Source organism: Hemicordylus capensis, chromosome 1, assembly GCF_027244095.1.
Source record: "Hemicordylus capensis ecotype Gifberg chromosome 1, rHemCap1.1.pri, whole genome shotgun sequence".
In the NCBI taxonomy this organism is placed as follows: domain Eukaryota; kingdom Metazoa; phylum Chordata; class Lepidosauria; order Squamata; family Cordylidae; genus Hemicordylus; species Hemicordylus capensis.
In genome coordinates this window covers 202,557,920-202,581,701 of record NC_069657.1, presented here as the reverse complement: position 1 = coordinate 202,581,701, position 23,782 = coordinate 202,557,920, and the positions used below count along the sequence as shown (strand labels likewise).

General features: G+C 44.6%; 1 protein-coding gene and 1 long non-coding RNA gene across 13 annotated transcripts in view; one reads left to right on the top strand and one right to left on the bottom strand.

The window, feature by feature from the left end:
- Nucleotides 1–23,782, top strand: part of CCDC141 (coiled-coil domain containing 141) — a 219,678-nt gene that overhangs the window by 79,998 nt on the left and 115,898 nt on the right. For 9 of the 11 annotated variants that reach the window (XM_053269076.1, XM_053269067.1, XM_053269057.1 and 6 more), the window contains one exon: nucleotides 20,805–20,924. In XM_053269076.1, the coding sequence (XP_053125051.1) occupies nucleotides 20,805–20,924 (120 nt within the window). Of the gene's footprint in view, nucleotides 1–6,593; nucleotides 6,710–7,216; nucleotides 7,398–20,804; nucleotides 20,925–23,782 lie in introns of those variants that run through there. The other 2 variants (XM_053269109.1, XM_053269117.1) reach the window with 2 other exon arrangements.
- LOC128333587 (uncharacterized) overlaps nucleotides 1–23,782 on the bottom strand; it is a 110,084-nt gene that overhangs the window by 17,131 nt on the left and 69,171 nt on the right. For both annotated transcript variants that reach the window (XR_008310979.1, XR_008310981.1), the window contains one exon: nucleotides 15,161–15,264. This is a non-coding gene — a long non-coding RNA (uncharacterized LOC128333587). The remainder of the gene's footprint in view (nucleotides 1–15,160; nucleotides 15,265–23,782) is intronic.

Here is a 23,782-nt window from a genome sequence, read left to right as displayed (position 1 = left end):
CAGTTGAGCAACTATAGGCCAGTTTCCAACTAGGGATGTGCAAAATATTTCGGTCACAGATCGATCTGTGCCCGAAACAAGCAATTTCGGGTGATTTGTGTCCGAACCGAATCACCCCCGATGTCCCCCGATATTTTTCGGGGCTGAGCCAAATCACCCCTGATTCGTGCCCGAAAAATTCGGGTGATTCGGGCTGACATCCCTTTGAATTTCCCGCCTTTTTGCCTCCATTGATTTGAATGCAAAAAGGTCTGATGTGACATCAGCTCGAATTTTGGGTCCCAAGGGCAAAATAGTGGGGTGGGGTGGTAGTGCCTAATGGATGGAGGCTACCACCCAAATTTCAGGGGAATTGAGCAAAGGGCTGATTTTTGGGGAATTTTTGAAGTTTTAGTGTCTTTGGGGCAGTTCGGGGGCATAGCGTGGGATCTGGGCAAAAAGAGTGGGGTGGGGTGGTAGCGCCTAATGGGTGGAGGCTACCACCCCAATCACCCCTGTGATTGGGCAGAGGGCTGATTTTTGGGGAATTGTTGAAGTTTACACGTCTTTAAGTTTTTTCCCCATAGAGAAGCATTGAGGTGTCAGCAAATGTATAGCTTCACGCGGGGGGCAAAGGGGTGGCCTAGAGCAGTGTGGGGTTGGTGGTAGTGCCAGGTAGTGTCAAGGAAGCTACCTGAATTTTTTCAAAGGATTTGGGCAGAGGGCTGATTTTTGGGGAATTGTTAAAGTTTACACGTCTTTAAGGTTTTTCCTCATAGGTTATACATGGAGTTTTCAGCAGCCCCATAACTGCACTTGGGGGTTGCTGGGGTGGCCCGGAGCGAGTGGTAGTGTAGTGCACATAGGGTGCCAACCACCCCATGGGTTTCTAACCCATGGGGTACAGGTTTCTGTTGTTTCAGAGGTATTCTGAGTGTGGATTCTATGATAGCAAATTAGAGTGGATTCATGGTGTTTCATTGAAAATCTCATTAGCTATCATAGAATCCACACAATATATGGCTGGGCAAGGTGATTGAGAGGGTGGTGGTCACTCAGCTCCAGTTGGTCTTGGAGGAAACTGATTATCTAAACCCATTTCAAACTGGTTTTCGGGTGGGCTATGGGGTGGAGACTGCCTTGGTCATCTTGATGGATATTCTCCAATTGGAAATTGACAGAGGAAGTGTGACTCCGTTGGTCCTTTTGGATCTCTCGGAGGCTTTCAGTACTATAAACCATAGTATCCTTCTGGAACGTCTGAGTGTGTTGGGGGTGGGAGGCACTGTTTTACAGTGGTTCCGCTCCTACCTCTCAGATAGATTCCAGATGGTGTTGACTGGAGATTGTTGCTCTTCAAAATCTGAGCTTAGGTATGGTGTCCCTCAAGGCCCCGTACTTTCTCCAATGCCTTTTAACATCTACATGAAACCGCTGGGAGAGATCATCAGGGGATTTGGAGCTGGGTGTTACCAGTACGCTGATGACACCCAGATCTACTTCTCCTTGTCAACTTCCTCAGGAGCTGGCATATCCTCCCTAAATGCCTGCCTGGAAGCAGTAATGGGCTGGATGAGGGAGAATAAACTGAAGCTGAATCCAGATAAGACGGAGGTTCTTATTGTGCGGGGCCAGAACTCTAGAGACAATTTTGATCTACCTGTTCTAGATAGGGTCACACTTCCCCAAAAGGAACAGGTTCACAGTCTGGGAGTATTTCTGTATTCACACCTCTCCCTGTTTTCTCCGGTTGAGGCGGTGGCCAGGGGTGCTTTCTATCAGCTCCAGCTGATACGCCAACTGAGTCTGTTTCTCAAGATCAATGACCTCAAAACAGTGGTACATCTGTTGGTAGCCTCCAGACCTGACTTCTGTAATGTGCGCTACGTGAGGATGCCTTTGTACGTAGTCCAGAAACTTTAGCTGGTTCAGAATGCGGCAGCCAGGTTGGTCTCTGGGTCATCTCGGAGAGACGTTACTCCTTTACTGATGGAGCTACACTGGCTGCCATTAGGTTACCAGACAAAATGCAAAGTGCTAGTTATAACTTATAAAGCTCTAAACGGCTTAGGCCCTGGGCATTTAAGAGAGTGTCTTCTTCACTATGAGCCCCACCACCCATTGAGGTCATCTGAGGAGTTCCGTCTCCAGTTACCACCCCACCAACTCGTTTGGTGGCTCTGGTGGTGACCCCATCCAGAACCAAACGGTCAAAATGATCTCCTGAGTTCTGACCCTGTTTAATCCTGGTTCTGTGCAGCATTGACTAGCTTTAGGCTTGTGTATGTGCCTCTCTCCTTCATGTGTAAAGGGAAGATTTCTGCTTCTGTCCTCTGTTTTAAATTAGCTGGGATTTGCCATGATGTCCTAAAGCAGCACAGACATTTTAAAAATTTCTTTTAAAAATCAAGATCACTGAATTGGGACATCCAGATAAAGCCAAGGTGACATTTTTATACAATCACCTTATTTTATATGGGTTTCTAACTGCTTCTTCCAAAAGCCCAGGATAAAATATTGACTATTTAGCAACCCCACAAGTTACATATTTGAGCCATACTGAAATTTTAAGGCATCATAACCAGAATAGGAACCAGTGTTTCTTACCAGCAGAGCATCTGTATGATACTAGGATGTGTGGGTAACATCAACTGTTCTGGTCACACTGTACTTTATAGGAACTTAAGAACATAGGAACCTGCCATATACTGAGTCAGACCCTTGGTCTATCTAGCTCAGTATTGTCTTCACAAACTGGCAGAGGCTCTACGAAAATCATTAGCTAACTTTTCCAGAGGTTGTAATTCATAGTGTAGCAACTTTAATTTAAACTGAGAAGTCATATAATATTATGCAGAGATCATCTTAACAAACATGTAAGGAAAGAGTTTTTTATGTTCTCTGAAATATTTGGCAGCCTGGGCGTATAAAATAAATATGCAAATGGCAGCAGCATTTTATTGCAGATTTCTCTCAAAGCTCTTCACATAGCCCCCTGGAGAGTGCCATATTACCTGTTTTGTAATACGCTACGGGTGCAGTATAAATCACAAAATTTTCTTTGCATTTTATATAAAATTCCCCAAGTAAAGTCTCCTGAACTTGCCTGGGTTTGTGAGGCAGCTCTGAAGCATCCATCAGTTGTTAGTTATTGCCCACGGGAGGACTAGATTTACCATTTTCCTTGACTAGATTGATCTATATCTAGAATGACAAATCCTGTGTTCCTCCAGAAGTGTCATCTTCACAGCCTTTAGCTATAGAGTGTTTGCTGGGAACAAATCCCCGTTTTAAGATAATGCAAAGGGGAAAAATGCAAAACAAGAGGCTAAAGTCATTGCCATGCAAATCACGAGGACGTCAAAACTTGCCGTTCACAAGATGCAATGTGACATGCCATCTCCATTGTTTTGTCTTCTGAGAAATGTCCAGTCAAGGATCTACTTTGAAATACAATTATTTCCATTTCCTGGGATCACATCTCAGTGGTTCCAACTGTTGTGAGCATACCAGTAAGCTAGAGAAACAGGTGTTGGAAATTAAAGGAGCCACAATTTTATTGATTGCATATAATGTAGGGGACAGTTGACTGAGTGGTCAGCTTCAAGAGTCCTGTCCTAGCTCTTTCCTGATTGGCCTGCATACCTCAATATTGTGCAGAGTATAAACTGAGGCAATGAATTACCAATGAGTGAACAGCACACTCCTACTGTCCCTCCCACAGTGGCTCCACGCTTTTCTGCTGGGTTGGCAGCAGGTTGCAGCTACATTGACCAAAGGTGGGGACAAATGTTCCTGGACCTGAGGGAGGGAACCCCACCAGCTGGGTGCAAGCTTGCTCTCTGCTCTTCTCTCTGAAGAAGGAGGCAGGGCAGGGTACCATTTTTTACTTTTTGTCTCAGGGCTCATAGGAACATAGGACGCTGCCATATACTGATTCAGACCATAGGTCCATCTAGCTCAGTTTTGCCTACCCAGACTGGCAGCAATCCAACCTTGCCACAACTCTGGTTGTCCGTGAGCAAGAGTGCTGTTCTGCCCAGCAGTAGCAGCAGATAACGAGGAGGGAGAAGAAGTAGGAAAGGAGTTGGACTAATAATGGTACCCGTATTGCTGGCTAGAGTGGTGAGCTGGCTAGGGTAGTGCTGCTGGCAGAAGGTGCCTCAGAACCCTTTGCTGTGTTTACTTCCGAGGAGTCATTTAGCAAATGAGAACATCAAATTGTGGTTTCCATTTTGAAGCAACAAGCTATGAATTAATGAGCACAAGGGCCTCGAATAATTATAATATGTTTGTTCACCTCACAAAGACATGATTGGAAGCCACTGAGGGGGAAAAAAACACATTAATAATGGATCTGCTTGCCAAGGTAATTATGTACAAAATAGCCCTGCCTGCCTCTGCTTTTCATTGATGAAGGATTTACTGAAAATATTTGATAGAGAATAATATGCAATGGTGATGAAGCTTCTAAAATTGCATTGCATTGCACTGCACTGCACTGAAGTAGGCTCTTGCCTACCAAAGCTCATGTCACAAAACATTTGCTAGTCTTTAAGGTGCCCCATTCACCGATAAAACAGGGATGGGCAGAGGCTACTTTTTATGTCAAAAGGAGGGGAACAGAGTAAAACCTGCCCCTTCCCCTACTTTATTTATTTATTTACATTTTATATCCTGCTCTTCCTCCAAGGAGCCCAGAGCAGTGTACTACATACTTAGGTTTCTCCTCACAACCACCCAGTGAAGTAGGTTAGGCTGAGAGAGAAGTGACTGGCCCAGAGTCACCCAGCTAGTATCATGGCTGAATGGGGATTTGAACTCGGGTCTCCCCGGTCCTAGTCCAGCACTCTAACCAGTACACCACGCTGGCTCTCCTTGTTGTACTCTGCTGCTTTGAACTGTTGCCTCCCTACCTGACTCACTTCTAGTATCAGAGCAGGTCTGGTGATACCATTAAAAGCAGCGGAGCAAAGTAAGGTAAGGCAGGGAAGGGGGCAAGTTTCATACTAGTATCTATATTATTATTTCTCCAAGATGGGCCATGCGTGGCGACGTGGTAGGAAGGAGGCGATTGGCTGTTCTCCAAGACGGGCCATGCGTGGCGATGTGTGGGAAGGAGGCGATTGGCTGAGTTTGCAAGCAGAAGCACCTAATTGGGCAGTGGGGATTCCATCTATATTATTATTTCTCCAAGACGGGATATGCGTGGCAACGTGGTAGGAAGGAGGCGATTGGCTGTTCTCCAAGATGGGCCATGCGTGGCAACGTGGTGGGAAGGAGGCAATTGGCTGAGTTTGCAAGCAGAAGCACCTGATTGGGCAGTGGGGATCCCATATGCAGATAGGGAGAAGGAGCCTGTGAGCGCAGGGGCGTATCTAGGGTAGGGCAAGCAGGGCACGTGCCCCGGGCGCCACTTGAAGGGGGGCACAATTTCTTAATTTTTAAAAAAAATTTAAAAATGGCCGCCAAAAACAAAATGGCCACCACACATGCTCAAATGGCCTCTGTGAGCCTAGGCCATGCCAAGCCTCACAAAGCCCATTTGAGCATGTGCGGTGGCCATTTTGTTTTCAGCGGCCATTAAAAAAAACCAATTATTTTAAAAAATGGCCACTGCACATGCTCAAATGGTCCCTGTGAGTCCGTAGAGGCCTGCAGAGGGAGGTGTAACCTTTGATGACCCCCCCACAGCCTATAGGAAGGGCCCCGAAGGGGCTACAGGTTAAAAATATTTTTTAAATTTAATATAATATAAATCACTGTACACATATTCAGTTTGGCACTATGTACAGAGAATCTGGGCTTGTGAATACTGAACTGAAGCTTATGATCTAGGATTGTATTAATTTGTTCTTACTTTGCTTCTTGTGATAAGTGTGTATGTATGTATTTGTTTATTTCGGCCCAAGGCCAGCATAAATACAAGAAAAAGAAGGGAAACAACAACAACAACAACTTGTGATAAATGAGTTAAATGTGATGTCAATAATATGGCTATTAATGGTGAGTTTGTCTTTAAATCAGTGTGAAATTCTTAGTATTAAGGCCCACTGGGAGTTTCTTGCTCTCTTTCTCTCATTTTAACTGTCTTTCTGAAATACTAGAATATATTCCAAGCAGTGACACAGTTTACTCTGCATATCCTTTAATTATTTACAGAGTATCTGGGAAAAGTCAAATTCTCCATTTATTTTTAAAACTTATGTAATAGTGATGCTACAATGCATAGTAGAGAATTAGATAGGCACTTCTGTTTAGTTTTCCAAGTACACCTCCACATAATATTTGGGTATTTCATGAGCCCCAGCATACTGAAATTTGTAGTTTTCCAGCATTTTTTGGTCTGGCTAAGTTCACTGCTAAATAGTTTTTGAAATTGTAAAAGATTAATGAGCTTGACTTGTATTTTTGAGCTGATATTATAGTAAAGTTATCTGAAAGATGGGTGTCAGATGTTTGGACAGGGGGTGCAATTTCAGTGCTTGCCCTAGGTGCTATTTTCCCTAGATACGCCTCTATGTGAGAGCAGAAGCACCATGGTGATTGGGCAGTGGGGATTCCCTATGCAGATAAGGAGGAGGGGCCTGTGATGGTTATGGTCAGTTGGAATGCAGCTGTTACTGGTCGGAAGATGTTCTGGATATAAAAGGATAGCAGGCAGGGGTCTGCAAAAAGACAGGTCATGAGGGAGGAAAGAGCCCCTTCAGGAGAAGGAGGATGCCGTTGTGTAAATGAACAAAATCTGTTAACTCAGGGAGGGAGGGAGAAAAAACATGAAGGGAGGGGGAAGAAAGAGTGGAGAAAGAGAAGAAGAAGGTAGGGGGAAGAGAGACAGAAGGAAGGGCAAGGGACGGGCCTGAGCCTGTCAGCAGCCTGACAGGGGAATGAGTGGCCATGGCGGCACTGGCAGCAAGGAAGGGTCCAGGCAACCACTGCTGCTGTTTGGGGCTATTGAGGCCATTGTAAGAGGGAGGCAGGCAGGCAAGGGATGGGCCTGGGCCTGTCAGTGGCCTGAGGGGAACGAGCAGCCATGGTGGTGGCAGCAGCGAGGAACAGCCCGGAATGGTCCGGTCAACCACTGCTGCTGCTCCTGAAGGGAGGAGCAGGAGCGGGGCTCGGGTGAGGGTGGGAGATCTCTGGGGATAGGGGGCTGCAGCTTGGCCAATAGGCAGAAGCACTGCTGCAGCCACGACCAAGAAGGGTGAGGAGGATGGAAGTAACAGGATGGAGGAGGAGCAGGAGTGCAGACCAGGTGAGGGTGGGAAGATCTCTGAGGTAAGGGGAGCAATCAAGTACTAACGCGCAGATGCTCTAGAGCGTGCAAGAGTTCCAGCATTGAAGTGAAGAGAAATAATGGCAGCGGTCAGGATGCAGAGGTGGAGGGCCGGCAGGCAAAGCCCCTCCAGCCAGAAGAGGTGGGTGGATGGCGGGCGAAGCCCCGCTGGCCAGGAAGAGGAGGCGGTGGCGGGGAGAAATGATGGCGGTGGTGAGGAGGTGGGCAGACGGCGGGCAAAGCCCTATCAGTTGGGAGGAGAAGTTGGGAGGCGGTGGTGGGATGGCCTGGCCCTGGCCCGCCCAATGGGGAGAGCTGCGGGGGGGGGGAGAGAGCGAGCGGTGGGGGGGGAGAGCGAGCAAGCAAGCAGTGGGGGAAGAGCAAGCGAGCGGCGGGGGGAGAGCAAGCGAGCGGCGGGGGGAGAGCGAGCTGCGAGGGATGTCACAGGCTCAGTACACAACTGCACAGATGCTCTGTGCGGGTTCAGCTAGTTTTTGATGTAAAATAGAATTCTGTTCACCCCCACATTATATGCAAGCAGAGCGTGTGTGCGCACACGCACACACGTACACACACGCACACAGTCACACGACTGCCTTGGCCTTAAAATGGATACTTCTGTGGAATTTTCTCTCAGGAGTACACAGCACCAATGGCCAGTACTTTGAGCTGTACTGGCCATTGGTTTAGGTGCTCTACAAGTTTTGGTGCACTACAGAAGCCTGTGAGGGTTGCAGAACACTCAGGGACCTGCTTCTGATTCACAGGGAATGCTTCTTGGTTGGTGAAAATCCTGTCTTTACCTGTGCAGCGCAACTCTGCCTTACTAAATACTGTGGAGGTGCTTTGCATGCCGGGCCTCCAATTGCTAGTAAGGATGTCAGCCCTTATATATATATTGATCCATGGAGATTCCTGAGATAAAAAGGAACCCTCTTTTACACAAAACCTTATTAAGTATTGCTTCTCATAGAGAGTTCAGTGTCCATTTCAAGATATTTTGTCCTTGACTGTCCCTTATTAGAGTCCAGGAGTTGAGCAATAGGCCAATGTGTGGGGATGAGGGGGTGGGGAGATTACTTTTAACCCAAAACAAAAAACTGGTAGTGAAACATGACCACTTCCCTGCTGCCTTATTTTGCTCCATTGCTTTTAGGCATTTCTTCACCAGCCTGTTCTGATACAGAAGCAAGTCAAGGAGGGAGAAAACAGTGAAAAGAGGGAGTGACCAAACAGGACTATTTTCTGTTTGCCCCTAGACTCATGTAGCATAGGAACACAGGAAGCTCTCTTGTACCAAGTTAGACCATTGGTCCATCTAGCTCAGTATTGTCTGCACTGACTGGCAGCGGCTCTCTAAGGTTTCCAGCAGTAGTTTCCCCCAGCCCTATTCCCCAGAGTTGGAGGGCTATAGGCCACCTCCAGCCTCAAAGGCAGGTTGCCTCTGAGTACCAGTTGCAGGGGAGTAACAGCAGGAGAGAGGGCATGCCCTCAACTCCTGCCTATGGCTTCCAGCGGCATCTGGTGGGCCACTGTGTGAAACAGGATGCTGGACTAGATGGGCTTCCTTGGGCCTGATCCAGCAGGGCTGTTCTTATGTCCTTACCTGCAGATGCCAGGAATTTAACCTGGGATATTCTACTTGCAAAGCAGATACTCTACCACTGAGCTTCAGTCCCATCCCCCTGGACAAGCTTCCATCTCTAATAATTTCCTATTTCCTCCCATTAAAAGCATTATATTTGCCTACTACACAGGAAAGGTACTAGCTGACATCCTGACTAGCTTACTCAATAGTACTACTTTGGAGTTACCCTAAAGGACTACTAAATTTCAATAGAACTTCCTCTAGTAAATTAGTCAGGATTTACTGAATTCTTAGTTGTGAAGCAACACATTTCTGTAGAACGGTATTAAAAGTAACCCTGTATATGTTTCCACCTCTCCGGGGCCGTGATTTAAAAATAAAATCAGGCCTACCTTGAATGTGGAACAACATCAAAATGAATAAATTGGAAGCACTTAGAAGGCAGCTTTGTGGTTGTGACATCAAATTAAATTTTAATTACATTAATTATCTCCTTATATCCCTAGCTATGCTGAACTCCTTAGGCAATTTGCTGAGTTTGTTGTAGAACTGTTGGAAGCATTTTTGTTTGTTTGTTTATTTTCAGGATATTCTTAGAGGAATACCTTCCAGTTTAATGTCTGAATGTACAAGAGCAGAATATAACTTCAGTTCGATGCACAATTAATACATTTAGCCTCCATTCATTTCATTGGGGATTAAGCATGCATGTTGGATGTGGCCTGTGTATGGGTAGTTATTCAAATACATTGTTAAAATGAGAACCCTGCATGTTAGCCTGAGCAATATCAGATTCCATGTACCTCTTTTCTTTTTGCCTGTTCAGAAGTTATCTAAACATTCATTGTAATTGTGTACAACTTTAAAAGGAAGTCTGGAAGTCCCACCCTAGCATGTCACTCACCTCGCTCACTGTGATGCACATGGTTACAGCAGCATTTGTCTGAAGAGGTGAACCTGTGATGGCAGGCATTTTGTGATTGGGAGGGTGGGGCACCCCAGCCTCACGGTCATGGAAATGCATGCTATCACAGTTATATGGCATTTGCCTTTTCAGACAAACACTGCTGTAACCATGAGCAGTATGGGCAAGAAGGCTGAGTGACATGTCAGGCGGGACTTCCAGATCCACTTTGGACCCTGCACAGGATTACAGCATATTTTTAGATAACATCGGAAGAGGGCTATAGTCTGATGTTGTTTCCATTTTAAGCACATATGGCCTATATTCCTTTTGATTTATTTTTAAAATTATGTTATCACACTGATTTTTAGGTAAAAATCAGAAAGATGGGCAAAAGACAGAAAGAAATAACACAATTTAAAAGACGGTGTAAATGTGCAATTGCTAGACCATATTTTCTGCAAATAAAGAATTACATTTAGGATCAATAAACCCAAATAGACTGAATTTTGAAGATGGAAAATTTCATATCCAGAATATGGAGCCATCATTCAGTTGGCATTTGCAGATGATGATTGGGAAATAACAACAACAACAAAACCCACCATAAAATATAGACCTTATGAGTTACTCAATTTCCCATTTCTGTTCACTTTGGTACCTTGGTCATGGAGGGTTTGCACCCTTCCACTTCCCTAGACTTTTGAGCAATTGCAAGAGTAAGGTAATGGCTGCTTCATGGTGTTTACAGCTAGTTCTCCACATTGCAATAGCTAATTCTCCACGTTGTTGGAGATTATAGCCAACCACAGAGTTTCAGGGTTTTTTTAAGTTGCCTCTAGAAAGAATATTTTCATATGGAACCACCTTGATTCACTTTATGGGATACTCTTCCACCATTTCAACAGGAGATGGCAGTAGCGTGAGCTTTTCCCGCTTAGGAACACACCTTCTTCAGCAGAATTCACTGTTGTCATTGGAGAATATGTGCTTTATATGTGCTTTATTGACTACAGAAGAGCCTTCAATTGCATCGACCATGTCAAGTTATGGAATATCATTAGAAAAATTGGCATCCCAGAACATCTCATTGTTCTCATGAGAAACCTATACACAGGACAGGAAGCCACAGTCCAGACAGAACATGGTGAAACAGACTGGTTCCAGATCGGCAAAGGAGTAAGACAAGACTTTATTCTTTCTCCTTCTTTATTCAATTTATATGCTGAACAAATATTGAGAGAAGCTGGATTGGAAGAAGATGAGCATGGTTTTAAAGTTGGAGGAAGAAACATCAATAACTTGCGCAACGCCGGTGACACTACTCTGATAGCTGAGAATGCAGATGATCTGCAAGCTCTAGTAATGAAAGTCATGGAGCACAGTGAAGAAATGGGACTACAATTAAATGTAAAGAAGACTAAACTAATGACAACGGGTACAGCAACCATCCTTGATGTGTCTACACCTACAAAGATTAGAATCATTCAGACAATGGTTTCCCCCATGACATTCTATGGATGTGAAAGCTGGATTTTGAAGAAGCAAGATAGAAAAAACATTGACGCTTTTGAACTTTGATGCTGGAGAAGACTTTTGAGAATACCACAAACAGCCAGGAAAACAAACAAATGAATCATAGAACAAATCAATCCAGAATTTTCACTTGAGGCACAAATGACCAGGCTCAAACTATCATACTCTGGAAACATTATGCGATGATCCAGCTCCCTTGAGAAGTCCATAATGCTGGGAAAAGTTGAAGGCAAGAGAAGAAGAGCAGCAAGGTGGATAGACTCCATTACGACAGAATGAACGCACCACTGAGAGACCTTAAAGGCCAAGTTGAAGACAGATCGTCCTGAGAGATTCTATCTATGAGGTCACTAAGAGTCGAGACCAACTTGACAACACTTAATCAAATCAATCAATTGGAGAAGAGGGGTCAAAGGACATGGTAGCCAGCTTATTGGTGGGGGGAATGGAGAGGCACTAAGGATCAGGAGATATGCCAAAGGAGATTAATTCATGGCAGGAACTGTGGCTGCATTTCCTCTCTTTCACAGTTCACTCTTGAGTTGCCCTTAGATTGACAAGAAATGCAGGTATTATTCCCTCAAACCTGACAAATATTTTTTTCCTTATTTCTGGAGATAAGGACAGTTCTTCTAAGTGGTCTCTGCCCATCACACAGATGGGCTTCACACTATCATGAAGAAGCATCCAGAACCTCATAGGCTCTTTACTCTTTTCCCTCTCTCTCCAGATGTGTGGTTAGGCCTCTCCCCTCTGTACCTAAGTCACATGCTCTGCACCCTCCTCCTCAGTTTTTTTCATCAGCCGAAGAATAATCATCTTCAGGAAAACCTTACAAGTTTCAAATTCTATCTCTCCCCACCCCATAAGTTTTGCGCTTTCATTTGTATTGCACGGGTTGAATTTTTTCCTCACCTTTATCCCCCTCAGGGGCATATTTTTTCTTCTACTACTCAAGTGTATGGCCAACAAGGTAACGTTTAAACGTTTCTCTCAATGCTGGTCTGTTATCCCCTCTACTGACAGGCATTGCCTGTGTCTACTTTGCTTAGGAGAATTGAATTTAGTCTCTACCTGTGCCTACTGTCAGAGCTTCATCTGTCAGGCATGAAGAAACAGAGCTTCTAGGCTCTGCCTGTTGCTGTAGGAATGTGCCCCGTCAGCCCCTGTGCCTGTGGAGCTTTTGACTAAGTCCCTGCTAATGGGAATGTTCCTGGGGCTAATGAGATGGCTGTTGTTCATCCTGGAGGGCCTTTGCACGTTTTCGGCACTGGGCTCGGAGGCTATGCCCAGCAATCCATTGGGTCCAACCGCACCACCACATCACTCCCCAATGTGGTGCTCTTTTGGAGGGCAAACTAGCCCAAGTCTGTTTTTAGGGCAAGATTCCAACAATGGCACAAAGCCCCTGTTCACCCACCAGGACTGGACGACGTCAGCTAGCAGGTCACACTACCGGTACCTGGATTTTATTTTATTTTATTTTATTTGTTAAATTTCTATACCACCTTTCATTAAAACAATCCCAACACGGTTTATACAAAAACTAAAAACAAGACTATAAAAATGACACAATTAAAACATTAAGCTAAAATATAAAACAAATCTGATTAAAAAGATTTAAAATACAAGCATAAACACTATACAAAATACAAAGAAGCAGCAGTAGAGACAATCATATAAAAGCCTGGGTAAAAAGTCAAGATTTAACACACTTTCTAAAGACTGTGATGGAGATGGAGGAGGAGTCTGAGGAGGAGTTGTGTATCAGACGACTCCAGGGCTATAGTCTATTCTCCTCCAAGGGACAGAACTAGAGTAAGTGGGTCCTCATGTTCACCCTACCGCTCCATCAGTTCCTACACCTACGTGTACCTGGATGCAGAGGGAGGCAATTTTTCATCTGATGCTAGAGGTGAAGATGAAAGAGGGTACGATAACTATGACAGAGAAAGCCCCTATCATACTTCCTCTGGGTGTAAAAGAGTTTTCTATCACCATGCTGGCTATTGCTGGGGATGTAATAGTGGAGCTCCATATAGATCAAGATCCAGGTCTCCTCAATAGCCCAAAAGGAGGTCTCCCTCACCTGTCCACAGAAGGTACTGTCACAGAGCAAAAGAAGTTTCCGTAGGCCACCATGAAAATCTCCAAAACTTAATTCCTGTGGTCAATACTCCTGCACTTGCGGTGCCTCTTCAGGGTGACATTTTGGCTATAAATCCAGCTGCACTTGGGCGGGAAAACCCATGCCCAGACCCTCTTGGCCATTCCAGTGAAAAAAGCTGTCCCTGTACTGCCAATTGAAACAGTGGCACCTGTACCCCCAGAAAAGATTCTGGAGTTCCACAGAGTCCAATTCAGAGGAGGAATCAGATAGTGCCTCTTCTCAGGAAGATGCTATGGGGACCACACATCAAGACCTGGTAGAAAGCACTAAGCCACTATCTCCTTCAGAAGACCTGAAGTCCTTTTCAGCCCAGGTGATCAAGATGGTGACTTCCCTGGGTTTACAACTAAAGGAGGAGGCAAAAATTTCTTCTAACCTTTTCTTTGATGTGATTGAAGGGGACTCACAAAAATTGATAGCACTCCCTATGAACAAAGCCCTGCTGGAGATTTCACAGAGTTTCTGGGACAAGCTGTCATCAGTCGCTCTGAGTCCCTTCAAGAAAGGTGGAAAACATCTACAAGATCAAGAGGGAGGACTGCTCTTTTTTACATAAACATTCAGTTCCTAATTCGATTGTTGTAGAGGCAGCACAATCCAAATCCAAGAACAGAATGTTGTCCACCCTAATGGACAGAGTAGGCCGGCAGTTGGACTCTATGGGGAAACACCTGTACTCAGGTTTGACCTTTCAGATTAAAATTGCAAACTATCAGGCATGCATGGCTCGATATAATCACCTGTTGTGGGAGAATCTTTCACAACACCTGGAAACCCTTCCATCAGCGGACAGGGATGCCATCATTTCTCTTCAGCATGAGGGTTGCAAGCTAAGTAAGCAGCTGCTACATACCATATGCCACTCCACGGACTGTGCAGCCAGAGCATTGACGGGCCATTTCCACCACCACACCTGGTTACGCTCTACTGGCTTGAACCCCAAAGAGCAAGCTCTCACATAGAGGATTTACTGTTTGATGGGGTGTTTTTGTTTGGAACTCAAACTGAGACAATGGAGTGGACCCAAAAAATGAGGAACACTGCAAGATCCATTGAGCCTCATCCTCAGGCTCAAAGTTCAATAAGTTTTTCTGACAACAAAAGTCCTTTCCATCCCATACATCTTCAACGTCAGACTACAACCAGTCCTTTCGCCAGCCCCGCTACTCTCAGTACAACTCACAGTATAAGAAATGGCTGTAAGAACTCCAAGACAGCAGAAGTCCTGCTTCTTGCCACAAGAGATCCTGACTACTCCTGGATTATCCTAGAACATATTTGAGACCGTACCTAGAACAATGGGAGCGCATTACATTGGACGCTTGGGTCCTTACCATTATTCGCCTAGGCTATGCAATAGAATTTGTGGAACACCACATTATTCTGAAAGAAGCATAACACCCCTGCACCCTATTCTACAAGGAGAAGTCAAAGCATTGTTGCAAAAGGAAGCTATAGACCCGGTGCTACCACACATAGGAGATGGTCTTTTCTTCCCGTACTTTATGGTTCCGAAATGGGACAGAGGTCTAATGCCCATCTTGGAGTTAAGACTCCTCAATTCCTATGCAAAGTACAAGTGTTTCAGGATGCTGACTATCACCGATATCATGACTCTTCTTGCAGAAGGGATGTGGTTCGTCTCCATAGACTTGGAAGATGCGTACTATCCCATATCAATCCGTACTCAGCACAGGAAGTACTTACATGTCCAGGTTGGCACAAACACATTCCAATTCAAAGCCATGCCCTTTGGTCTAGCCTCAGTCCCGAGGGTACTCACAAAGTGTATGGTGGTAGTGGTGGGACATCTACAGGAGAAAGGGGTCAAAAATATTTTGTATTTAGACGATTGGCTGCTGGCTGCGAAATTCCCAGCCCATCTTTAAAGAGACCTTCAAGACACCATAACTCTTCTGGAACAGTTGGGTTTAAAAGTAAATTACAAGAGGTCCCAACTAATGCCTGCTTGCAAGATAAAGTTGTTAGGAGTTATGTTCAACTCCATCACAGCTTCAGTGAGTTTACCAGAAGAGTGTGTTCAACAGATCAGGGACTTGGCCCACCATCTGTGCAGTACACCAACTCACACTGCACGCCAAGTTCAACTAATGTTAGGAATCATGGCCTCCACTACTGCAGTTTTACCAATGGCCAGACTCCATATGAGGCCATTGCAAAGCTGGTTCCTGGATGTTTTTCACCCAACCAGACACCTGAACTCCAGGCTGTTATATCTTCTAAACCAGATTCAAATTGTCCTAACTTGGTGGACCTCGCATCAGAACCACCATCAGTCAATGGCATTCAATGGGACAAATCCACAGGTGCGTGTCACTACAGATGCCTCCGAAAACAGTTGGTGGGGGGGCTCACCTCAAAGGACTCCATCTGAATGGACATTGGTCCAAGACAGAAGCAGGTCATCATATCAGTTATTTGGAACTACTGGCTGTCTTCAAGGCCTTAAGGGTTTTTCTGCCAGAAGACTCAGGCTGACATGTGCAGATAATAACAGACAATACCACCGCGAAGGCATATATAAACCAATAAGGCAGGACAAGGTCATGCGCCCTCCTGATGTTGACACTAGAACTTTGGCATTGGGCACTACAGCATCAAACTCATCTGTCAGCTGTGCATATCAAAGGCCTCAGCAATATGCTGGCAGACAGCTTGAGCAGTACCCAATCGCTTTCACACGAATGGAAGTTGCAAGAAGGTGTGCTTCACAGCATCATCATTATTATTATTATTATTATTATTATTACATTTTATATCCCGCTCTTCCTCCAAGAAGCCCAAAGCAGTGTACTACATACTTAGGTTTCTCCTCACAACAACCCTGTGAAGTAGGTTAGGCTGAGAGAGATGTGACTGGCCCAGAGTCACCCAGCAAGTATCATGGCTGAATGGGGATTCGAACTCGGGTCTCCCCGGTCCTAGTCCAGCACTCTAACCACTACACCACGCTGGCTCTCTTCATCTTTCAGAGATGGGGGAAACCCCACATAGACCTATTTGCAAGCGACCAGAATTTCCAGTGCCCCATCTATTACTCCAGAGCAGGAGTGGGAAAGAACTCCACTGGCGATGCTCTTGCGGTCTTGTGGTCGCGCATGTTTGGCTATCTGTTCCCTCTGGTGTTCTTAATTCCAAGGATTCTTCAAAGGTTGGAGAACAAAGGTGTGGACTGCATTCTCATAGCGCCATGTTGGTCGTGCTGCCCTTGGTTTCCACGTCTGCTACACCTGTCCAGGAGATGTTTCTTCCACCTTCCCCTCCTCCCCGCACTGCTATCACAGCAAAAAGGGAAGCTATTCCATCTGGATGTGCAGAGGCTTCGTCTAACAGCATGGCAGATCTGGCTGCCTGGTCCACAGAATTGAGGGAAGTCATTGCAACAAGTAAAAAGCCCTCCACTATGACCTCCTATAGAGCTAAATGGAACACTTTACAGAATACGTGAAGGGCCTTGGTGATGATGATCCTACTACAGTTCCGATTCCTATCATCCTGTCTCATCTGTTGCAGCTCAAGAAATCTAGTCTTTCTTTGTTTTCAGTTAGAGTCCACTTGGCTGCCATATCCACATATTGGATTACTCCACCTTTGTCTGCTTCCACACTTTGAGAAGCTAAGCAGTTTTTAAAAGGGTTGACTTACCTTCACCCAGACATTCCTTCAGTGGCTCCGCCATGGGATTTGCCACATGGCCTGTCAGTCCTCATGGGGAAGCCTTTCGAGTTCATGGTGACATGTGATCTCTGTTTAGTGACTTTAAAGACAGTTTTCCTAGTTGCAATGACTTCTGCACATCGAGTGGAAGAACTGAGAGTCCTGCATTCAGATCCAACTTACCTGATTTTCAGAAAGAGAAGGTTGTTTTAAAGGTAGATGTTTCCTTCCTACCCAAGGTTGTTTCAACCTTTCACAAGATCACAGGTCATTTCTTTGCCTGTATTTTTTCGGAGCCCCTCTTCAGAAGAAGAGCGCATACCTTGGACATTAGAAGGGCGTTGGCCTTTTATATTCAGCATACAGCACCCTTCAGGTCTTCCACGGCTCTGTTTGTTCCATATGGCAAGCTACGTAAGGGCCAGAGAGCATCTTCTCAAGCTATCTCAGCCTGGATAGTTCACGCGATTAAACTGGCATATCAAGTAGCTGGACTGGATCTTCCTGATAAGCTTAAGGCTCAGTCAACCAGGGCTGTAGCTGCCTCCACGGCCTTTGATCAGGGACTTCCGTTAGACACCATCTGTCAAGCAGCGATATGGTCTTCGCCTATGACCTTTGTAAATCATTACACTATGGCCTGCCTGATCTACAATCGTAATACAGTTTATCTATCTATCTACACTCTGGATGTTCAGGCTCATAATGACTCAGCCTTTGGGAAATCAGTTTTTCAGGCTCAGTTTCATTAAGAGTCCCATTTAAAGTTCATTGTTGCCATTGTTATAGTTTTTTCTTCTAATAAAAAATGTTAACTGATGTCTTTTGTTTCAATCCTATCTGTTCAAATTTAGACTTTTCTACTACAGTGTCACAATTTTTATCTTCCTGGTCTCGGAGCTCTGCTTCCCTCCTCTGATGTTATCAGGAGCTTGAGATGCGCCCGTCTGTGCGATGGACAGAGACCACTTAGAAGAACTTCAGGTTGCTTACCTGAATATATTCCTATATGCGGATGACGCGGTGATTTTATCATGGACTCCAATTGGCCTTAAGAGAGCCCTTAATGCTTTGGTGTCTTACTGTGATTCACAGGTGATCGCCATAAATTATGAATAGATCAAGGTGATGGCTTTTGCTAACAAACCTAAGGAGCAATGTTGGATGTTGAATGGATATAGACTTGAACGGGTATCACAGTTTAAGTATTTGGGTATAGTCTTCCAGACCAATACGAGGAGGAATGCGCACAAGGCATATATAATGCAAAATACCTCGAGGGCCGCAGCAGCTATTAACTCCTTTCATAGGAGGCAAGGCGCACAGTTTGTTCTGGCTGCCCTTAAACTCTTTTTGGCCAAAGTCTGGCCTTTGCTCTTTTATGGAGCACAGCTAGATATTTATTGGATATTTACTCCAACTTTGCCAAGCTGGAGGCAATCCAATCTAAATTTTTGAGAAGTGTGCTCCAACTACCCCGGCATGTCTCTAATGCAATTCTACGATTGGAAGCAGGCTGGATTCGAGTGGAGGCATGTGTTTGGCTGGTAATATTTGAATATTGGCTGAAGTTGATTTTTCAGCCAGTAGGACTAGCACCCTTAGTGTTGAATGATATATATAGGTCTAGGTGAAAATATTATGTGGAGAAGGGGTTGAACTATTATGGCTTCTCCAGTGATGTTTTGGTTGTCTTGGGCTATGGGAGAGCAAGATCATGTCTGCGAATGCATTATGGATATGGAGAAACAGATGGACAGGAGCCAAATGGGGTTGACACTTATTTAGGCAATCATTCATACATCACTGTCTGGCCCAGCAAGATACCTTAATAAAATATTAGTACCTAGTTTCCAGAGGACTCTGACGCTGGCCTGGTGTAATGCTTTAGAAATGGCTATCCAGGAGGAGAGATACTGTAAGATCCCCTACAAGGAGAGTGTCTGCCCTTGCGGTTCTGGGGAAGTTGAGTCAATGGCCCATGTTACCTTAAACTGTCAGTTTTATTGAACTTTGCAGGAGATATATATAAGTCCTTCTTAACAACATACCCCAGTTATTCTGAGCAATTCTATTTGGAATTACATTTATTTATTTATTTGATTGATTGATTGATTGATTGATTGATTGATTGATTGATTCCTATACTGCCCTTCCAAGAATGGCTCAGGGCGGTTTACACAGAGAAATAATAAATAAGTAAGATGGTTCCCTGTCCCCAAAGGGCTCACATTCTAAAAAAAAAAAAAGATAGGCACCACAGCAGTCACTGGAGGTACTGTGCTGGGGGTGGATAGGGCCAGTTACTCTCCCCCTGCTAAATAAAGATAATAACCACAGTAAAAGGTGCCTCTTTGCCCAGTTAGCAGGGGTTGTAAATGTTATAGTTAATTGCTAGATAAATTGTTTCCTTATCATATGAGGCACCAATTATATAAAGCATAATGAAAAATAAAAACAATTTTTAATGTACTGTACACTTGTTAAAACTTCAGTACATATGCTGACATCCAGACTAGATATATAGGCATATGAAGTCCAATCTTTGTTTGAATCATTCACAAATGTTCTATTCTTTTCAGCAGATACATGATTGTTCATATATTCTCATGACAAATTAAGCTAGAAACTAACATGATGCACAGAGGAGAGTCTCACGGAGACCCACTTTCAGGAGGTTAGTGGGGAGAGCGGGCTTAGCCCGCTCTCCCCGCACACAGGCAGTCTGCTCCGGGCGGCTGCAGCAGCTGCCCACACGACTGCCGGCTCCGTCACAGAGCCAGTGGGGGCTGGGGAGTTTGGGGACCACATGGCCCCCGGAAGCTCCAGCGTGCCCTGTGCGAGTGTGCAGGGCATGCTGGAGAGACCCCCGAGCCAGGAGGCTGCTTTTGAGCTCCCCGGTCAGGGATCTACTAGAGTTGCCGCGCCGTGGCAACACACGATTAGGAAAACCGGGTTTGTGGAGTTCTTGCTCCGCAAACCCGGTTTAAGGGCAGGGCTACTTAAGCGGGTGACCTGCTTAAGAACCACCGGGCTCACAGCCGAGCCCGGTGGTTCTCACGATGGGAGAAAATCAGGCTAGCCGTCACTAGCCCGATTTTCTCCCATCATGTGAATAGCCTCACAGTCTTACAAAGCCGTGCACAGCAGTAGCAAAGCTGTAAGGCAGGGTTTCTTAATCTTTGGGTCCCCATATGTTGTTGGACTACAGCTCCCATCATCCTCAGTCACAAAGGCCATGGCTAGGGATGATGGGAGTTGTAGTCCAACAACATCTGAAGACCCAAGGTTAGGAAACCCTGCCATAAGATAAGCCCTGATACTTTTAAAACCTGGCAGCAGCGAAAGCAGTGACACTTTATTTATCCCCATTGTCACGAATGGAGATAGATGGAGTAATTATTTTTTTCTCAGCCACCAAGTTTTAAAAATGTTAGGGCTTACCTTGTGGCTTCACTGCAGCCCTGCACAAGCCTTATGGCTCTTTAGACTGCACATCATGATAACCATTGTTGTTTTAAATTACAATAGATCTATCTGTTAATGTAAGCAATTCTTATATATACTTAATCATGATTTACTCATGATTAATCCCACTAACTTACATGGGGTTTGTTGCTTGATTGAAAACATCTCTGACATTATTATTCACTGAAAATTTTTCTATTTTCAGATAACATCTTGGTACAAGAAGAATATTAAAGATTATTTACATAAACAAAATTTGGGGTCATCTTTAAAAGAAAATACAGAGTTACTTCAGGAACACAAGGAAATGGAAAATAAAGTTAAGGTAAGAACTTTCTTATCTGAAGCGCTGAGACTGCAGCCCTCCAGTCATTTACTGAGGTCTAGTTCTGTTCATCTGGGGATGTATGCCAGAGGATTACAGTCACAGTTATGAAATTTAAAAAATCTCTTAAATTGTAATTTTATACATTTAGATAGATACCCAAACTTCAACTCGTTTTTTCAGGCAGCTCATCTGAAGAACTCAAATAAAGGCGACAATAGATGCCATTCTAAGGATAATAAGGAGCCCCTGGTGGCGCAGTGGTAAAACTGCCGCCCTGTAACCAGAAGGTTACAAGTTCGATCCTGACCAAGGGGCTAAAGGTTGACTCAGCCTTCCATCCCTCCGAGGTCGGTAAAATGAGTACCCAGAATGTTGGGGGGCAATATGCTAAATCATTGTAAACCGCTTAGAGAGCTCTGGCTATAGAGCGGTATATAAATGTAAGTGCTATTGCTATTGCTATTGCTATAATTGAGAAATTCTCAATTAACAAGTCAGAGTGACAAACAGCTTACATTTGAAAGTTTTTAAAGAGCTTAGACGTAAAATTGCTGATCTTCTAACAAAAATATGTTCTATCGGCACAACTGAGCTCCTTTTCAGAGGACTGGAACGTTGCTGATTTACACATTGATTTTTTAAAAGGGAAATCCAAGGTGGAGCCAGAAAATCACAGACCTATTATCCTAACTTCTATACCAGGTCAACTGATGGAAAGCTTTATGGAAACTAGAAATTACTAAATTTACAGATACGCTTTTCTGAGGAAGAATTCCTAATCTTTTAGAATTCTAAAAACATATAAATGGGGCAGTAGACATTGTTAATGAAACTGTTCTGGAGTGCTGGATAAACACTCTAATCAGGCATCTGTGCTAGCATAGGGAATCAGCATGATTATATGGAACAATTCATTACAGTGTCCATTTGTGCAGAGTTTTGATCTGGAAATGAGGAGGAGACAGAAATATCACACAATCAGATTTATTTAGCAATAACCAGGGTACAGGAAGAGAAAAAAATATGATTAGGCAAGGTGAGGAGGCAATAAAATCTTAACTAACAGTATTAACTAGAGTCTCACGTAGAGGCATTTTAGCTTAAGGTCCAAACTGTTAATAAATCAGCTTAAGGCTTTACTTGAGAGAGGACCCAGATATAGACATAAAGAGGATTGAGAGGGGAGCGAGGAGATTTAAAGGGACAGACAGTTAGTATTACCGGTCCCAATCTGTTGGTGCATTGAGTGCACTTGCAGGTTGGAGTGCGCAGGTAGATTTCCTCATGGGGGCAAAACAGGAAGGCAGGAAAGCAGTGCAGAGTTGTCACTCACAAGCTAGGGAACCAGGATAGCATTTAGTTCCAGGATAGGTCCAGGGTCCTTCTCTGAGTTCTCTGTTGTGTTTTCCCTTCTCCATCTTCTTCCAACCACGGGTTGGAATCAGAAGTACAAATAGGCAAAATTATGCCTTGGGGCAATGAAAAAGTCAGGTAACCTGACTTCCGGGGATGAAACTCGCATGTAACAAAGAAAATCATGTTTGCATGAGCCAGTCAAGTGGGTGTGATCTTTAAGAAACAAAAGATGGAATGGCTGGTCGAGAGGTGTGCATGGAGTACAGAACAGCTGAACTCAAAAAGTTTTATCTGGGATGTGTCTTCCTGGGAGAAAGTCTCTGGGATGTCTGTTCCTGGGTTTTCTTTTCCTGTTAATGATCCTACCTCTGGGTCCTCGCCAGCTCATTAACATTGCGGTAGAAGACTGGGGGTGTGCCATGCTTCTCTGGGTAGTTGTAGGAGTGACTAGCAAGGCTAATCCCATTGTGAAGGGAGTTAGCTATTTATCTTGTGAAGGTCTCTTTGACCAGGATCTGCTTGCTAGCTTCCTCCCTTTTTGCAAGAGAGGCCATGGGGGTCTCCCTATCATCGTTTGTTATTCTGACTTTGGGCAGCACTGCCCCATGTTTGCTTTTGCCAAGTGACCAAATTGTAGAGTTTACCAAATATGGGCATGTGCAGAGTTCATGATCCTGTGAGCTCAGGCATCCAAGATGGAGGTTGCAAGCCTGCAACTCCAAATCTCATAGAGGGGTGTTGTTTGCAGCCCCAAGTCAAGCTGTTTTGGTAATGACATTGTATACTTGGACTTTCCGGACCCAGTGAAGTTTCCGAGCAGACTTCAAAGGCGACCACATGTGCAATCCAAACAGTATATTTCCATAAGATGGATAGGCACCACCAGTGACATGTGGGGTTCTTGCATACCACTTGGGCACAGTGCAGGCTTTCCTCCTCCTGCTTCCTATCAGACTGAAACAGCAGCCACAGGACATGCCTACAAATAGCTCAGTATAAAAGCCATCAATACCTTTAAAGTGTTTTATTTTCATTGCTGAAAAATTCAAAAGCATTGAACAGTCAATGGCTGACATCTGAAGCAGACAAATTGGGACAGAGCAGAGCTGCATCCAGCGCAGATAGGATGCTCAATTTTCCTGCTCTCCCCTGTCCCTGTAAATGCTCTTTGCCTTTAAAATATGCCAACGAGAGCTGTGCAGTCCTTAGGGATACATCTATGAAAGCAATGAACACTTAGGGGGACAGGGGAGAGGGAACACTCTGGCTGAACTCCAAGCATCCTCTCTGCACCAGACAGAACTCTGCTACAATAGGATTTGGCTGCTCTAGGAGTTGGCCAATGTTTTTCTTCTTCTTCAAGGAAATGTCATAAGCATTGCAGTGTTTTGCCTATTTTACTGCTTCCTTGCATTTATGAGTGGCCATAAACTACGTAAAATGCATTGGATTGCTCTTCAAACAGGATGTGAATGAATTATCCCAGAGTTAATAAAATG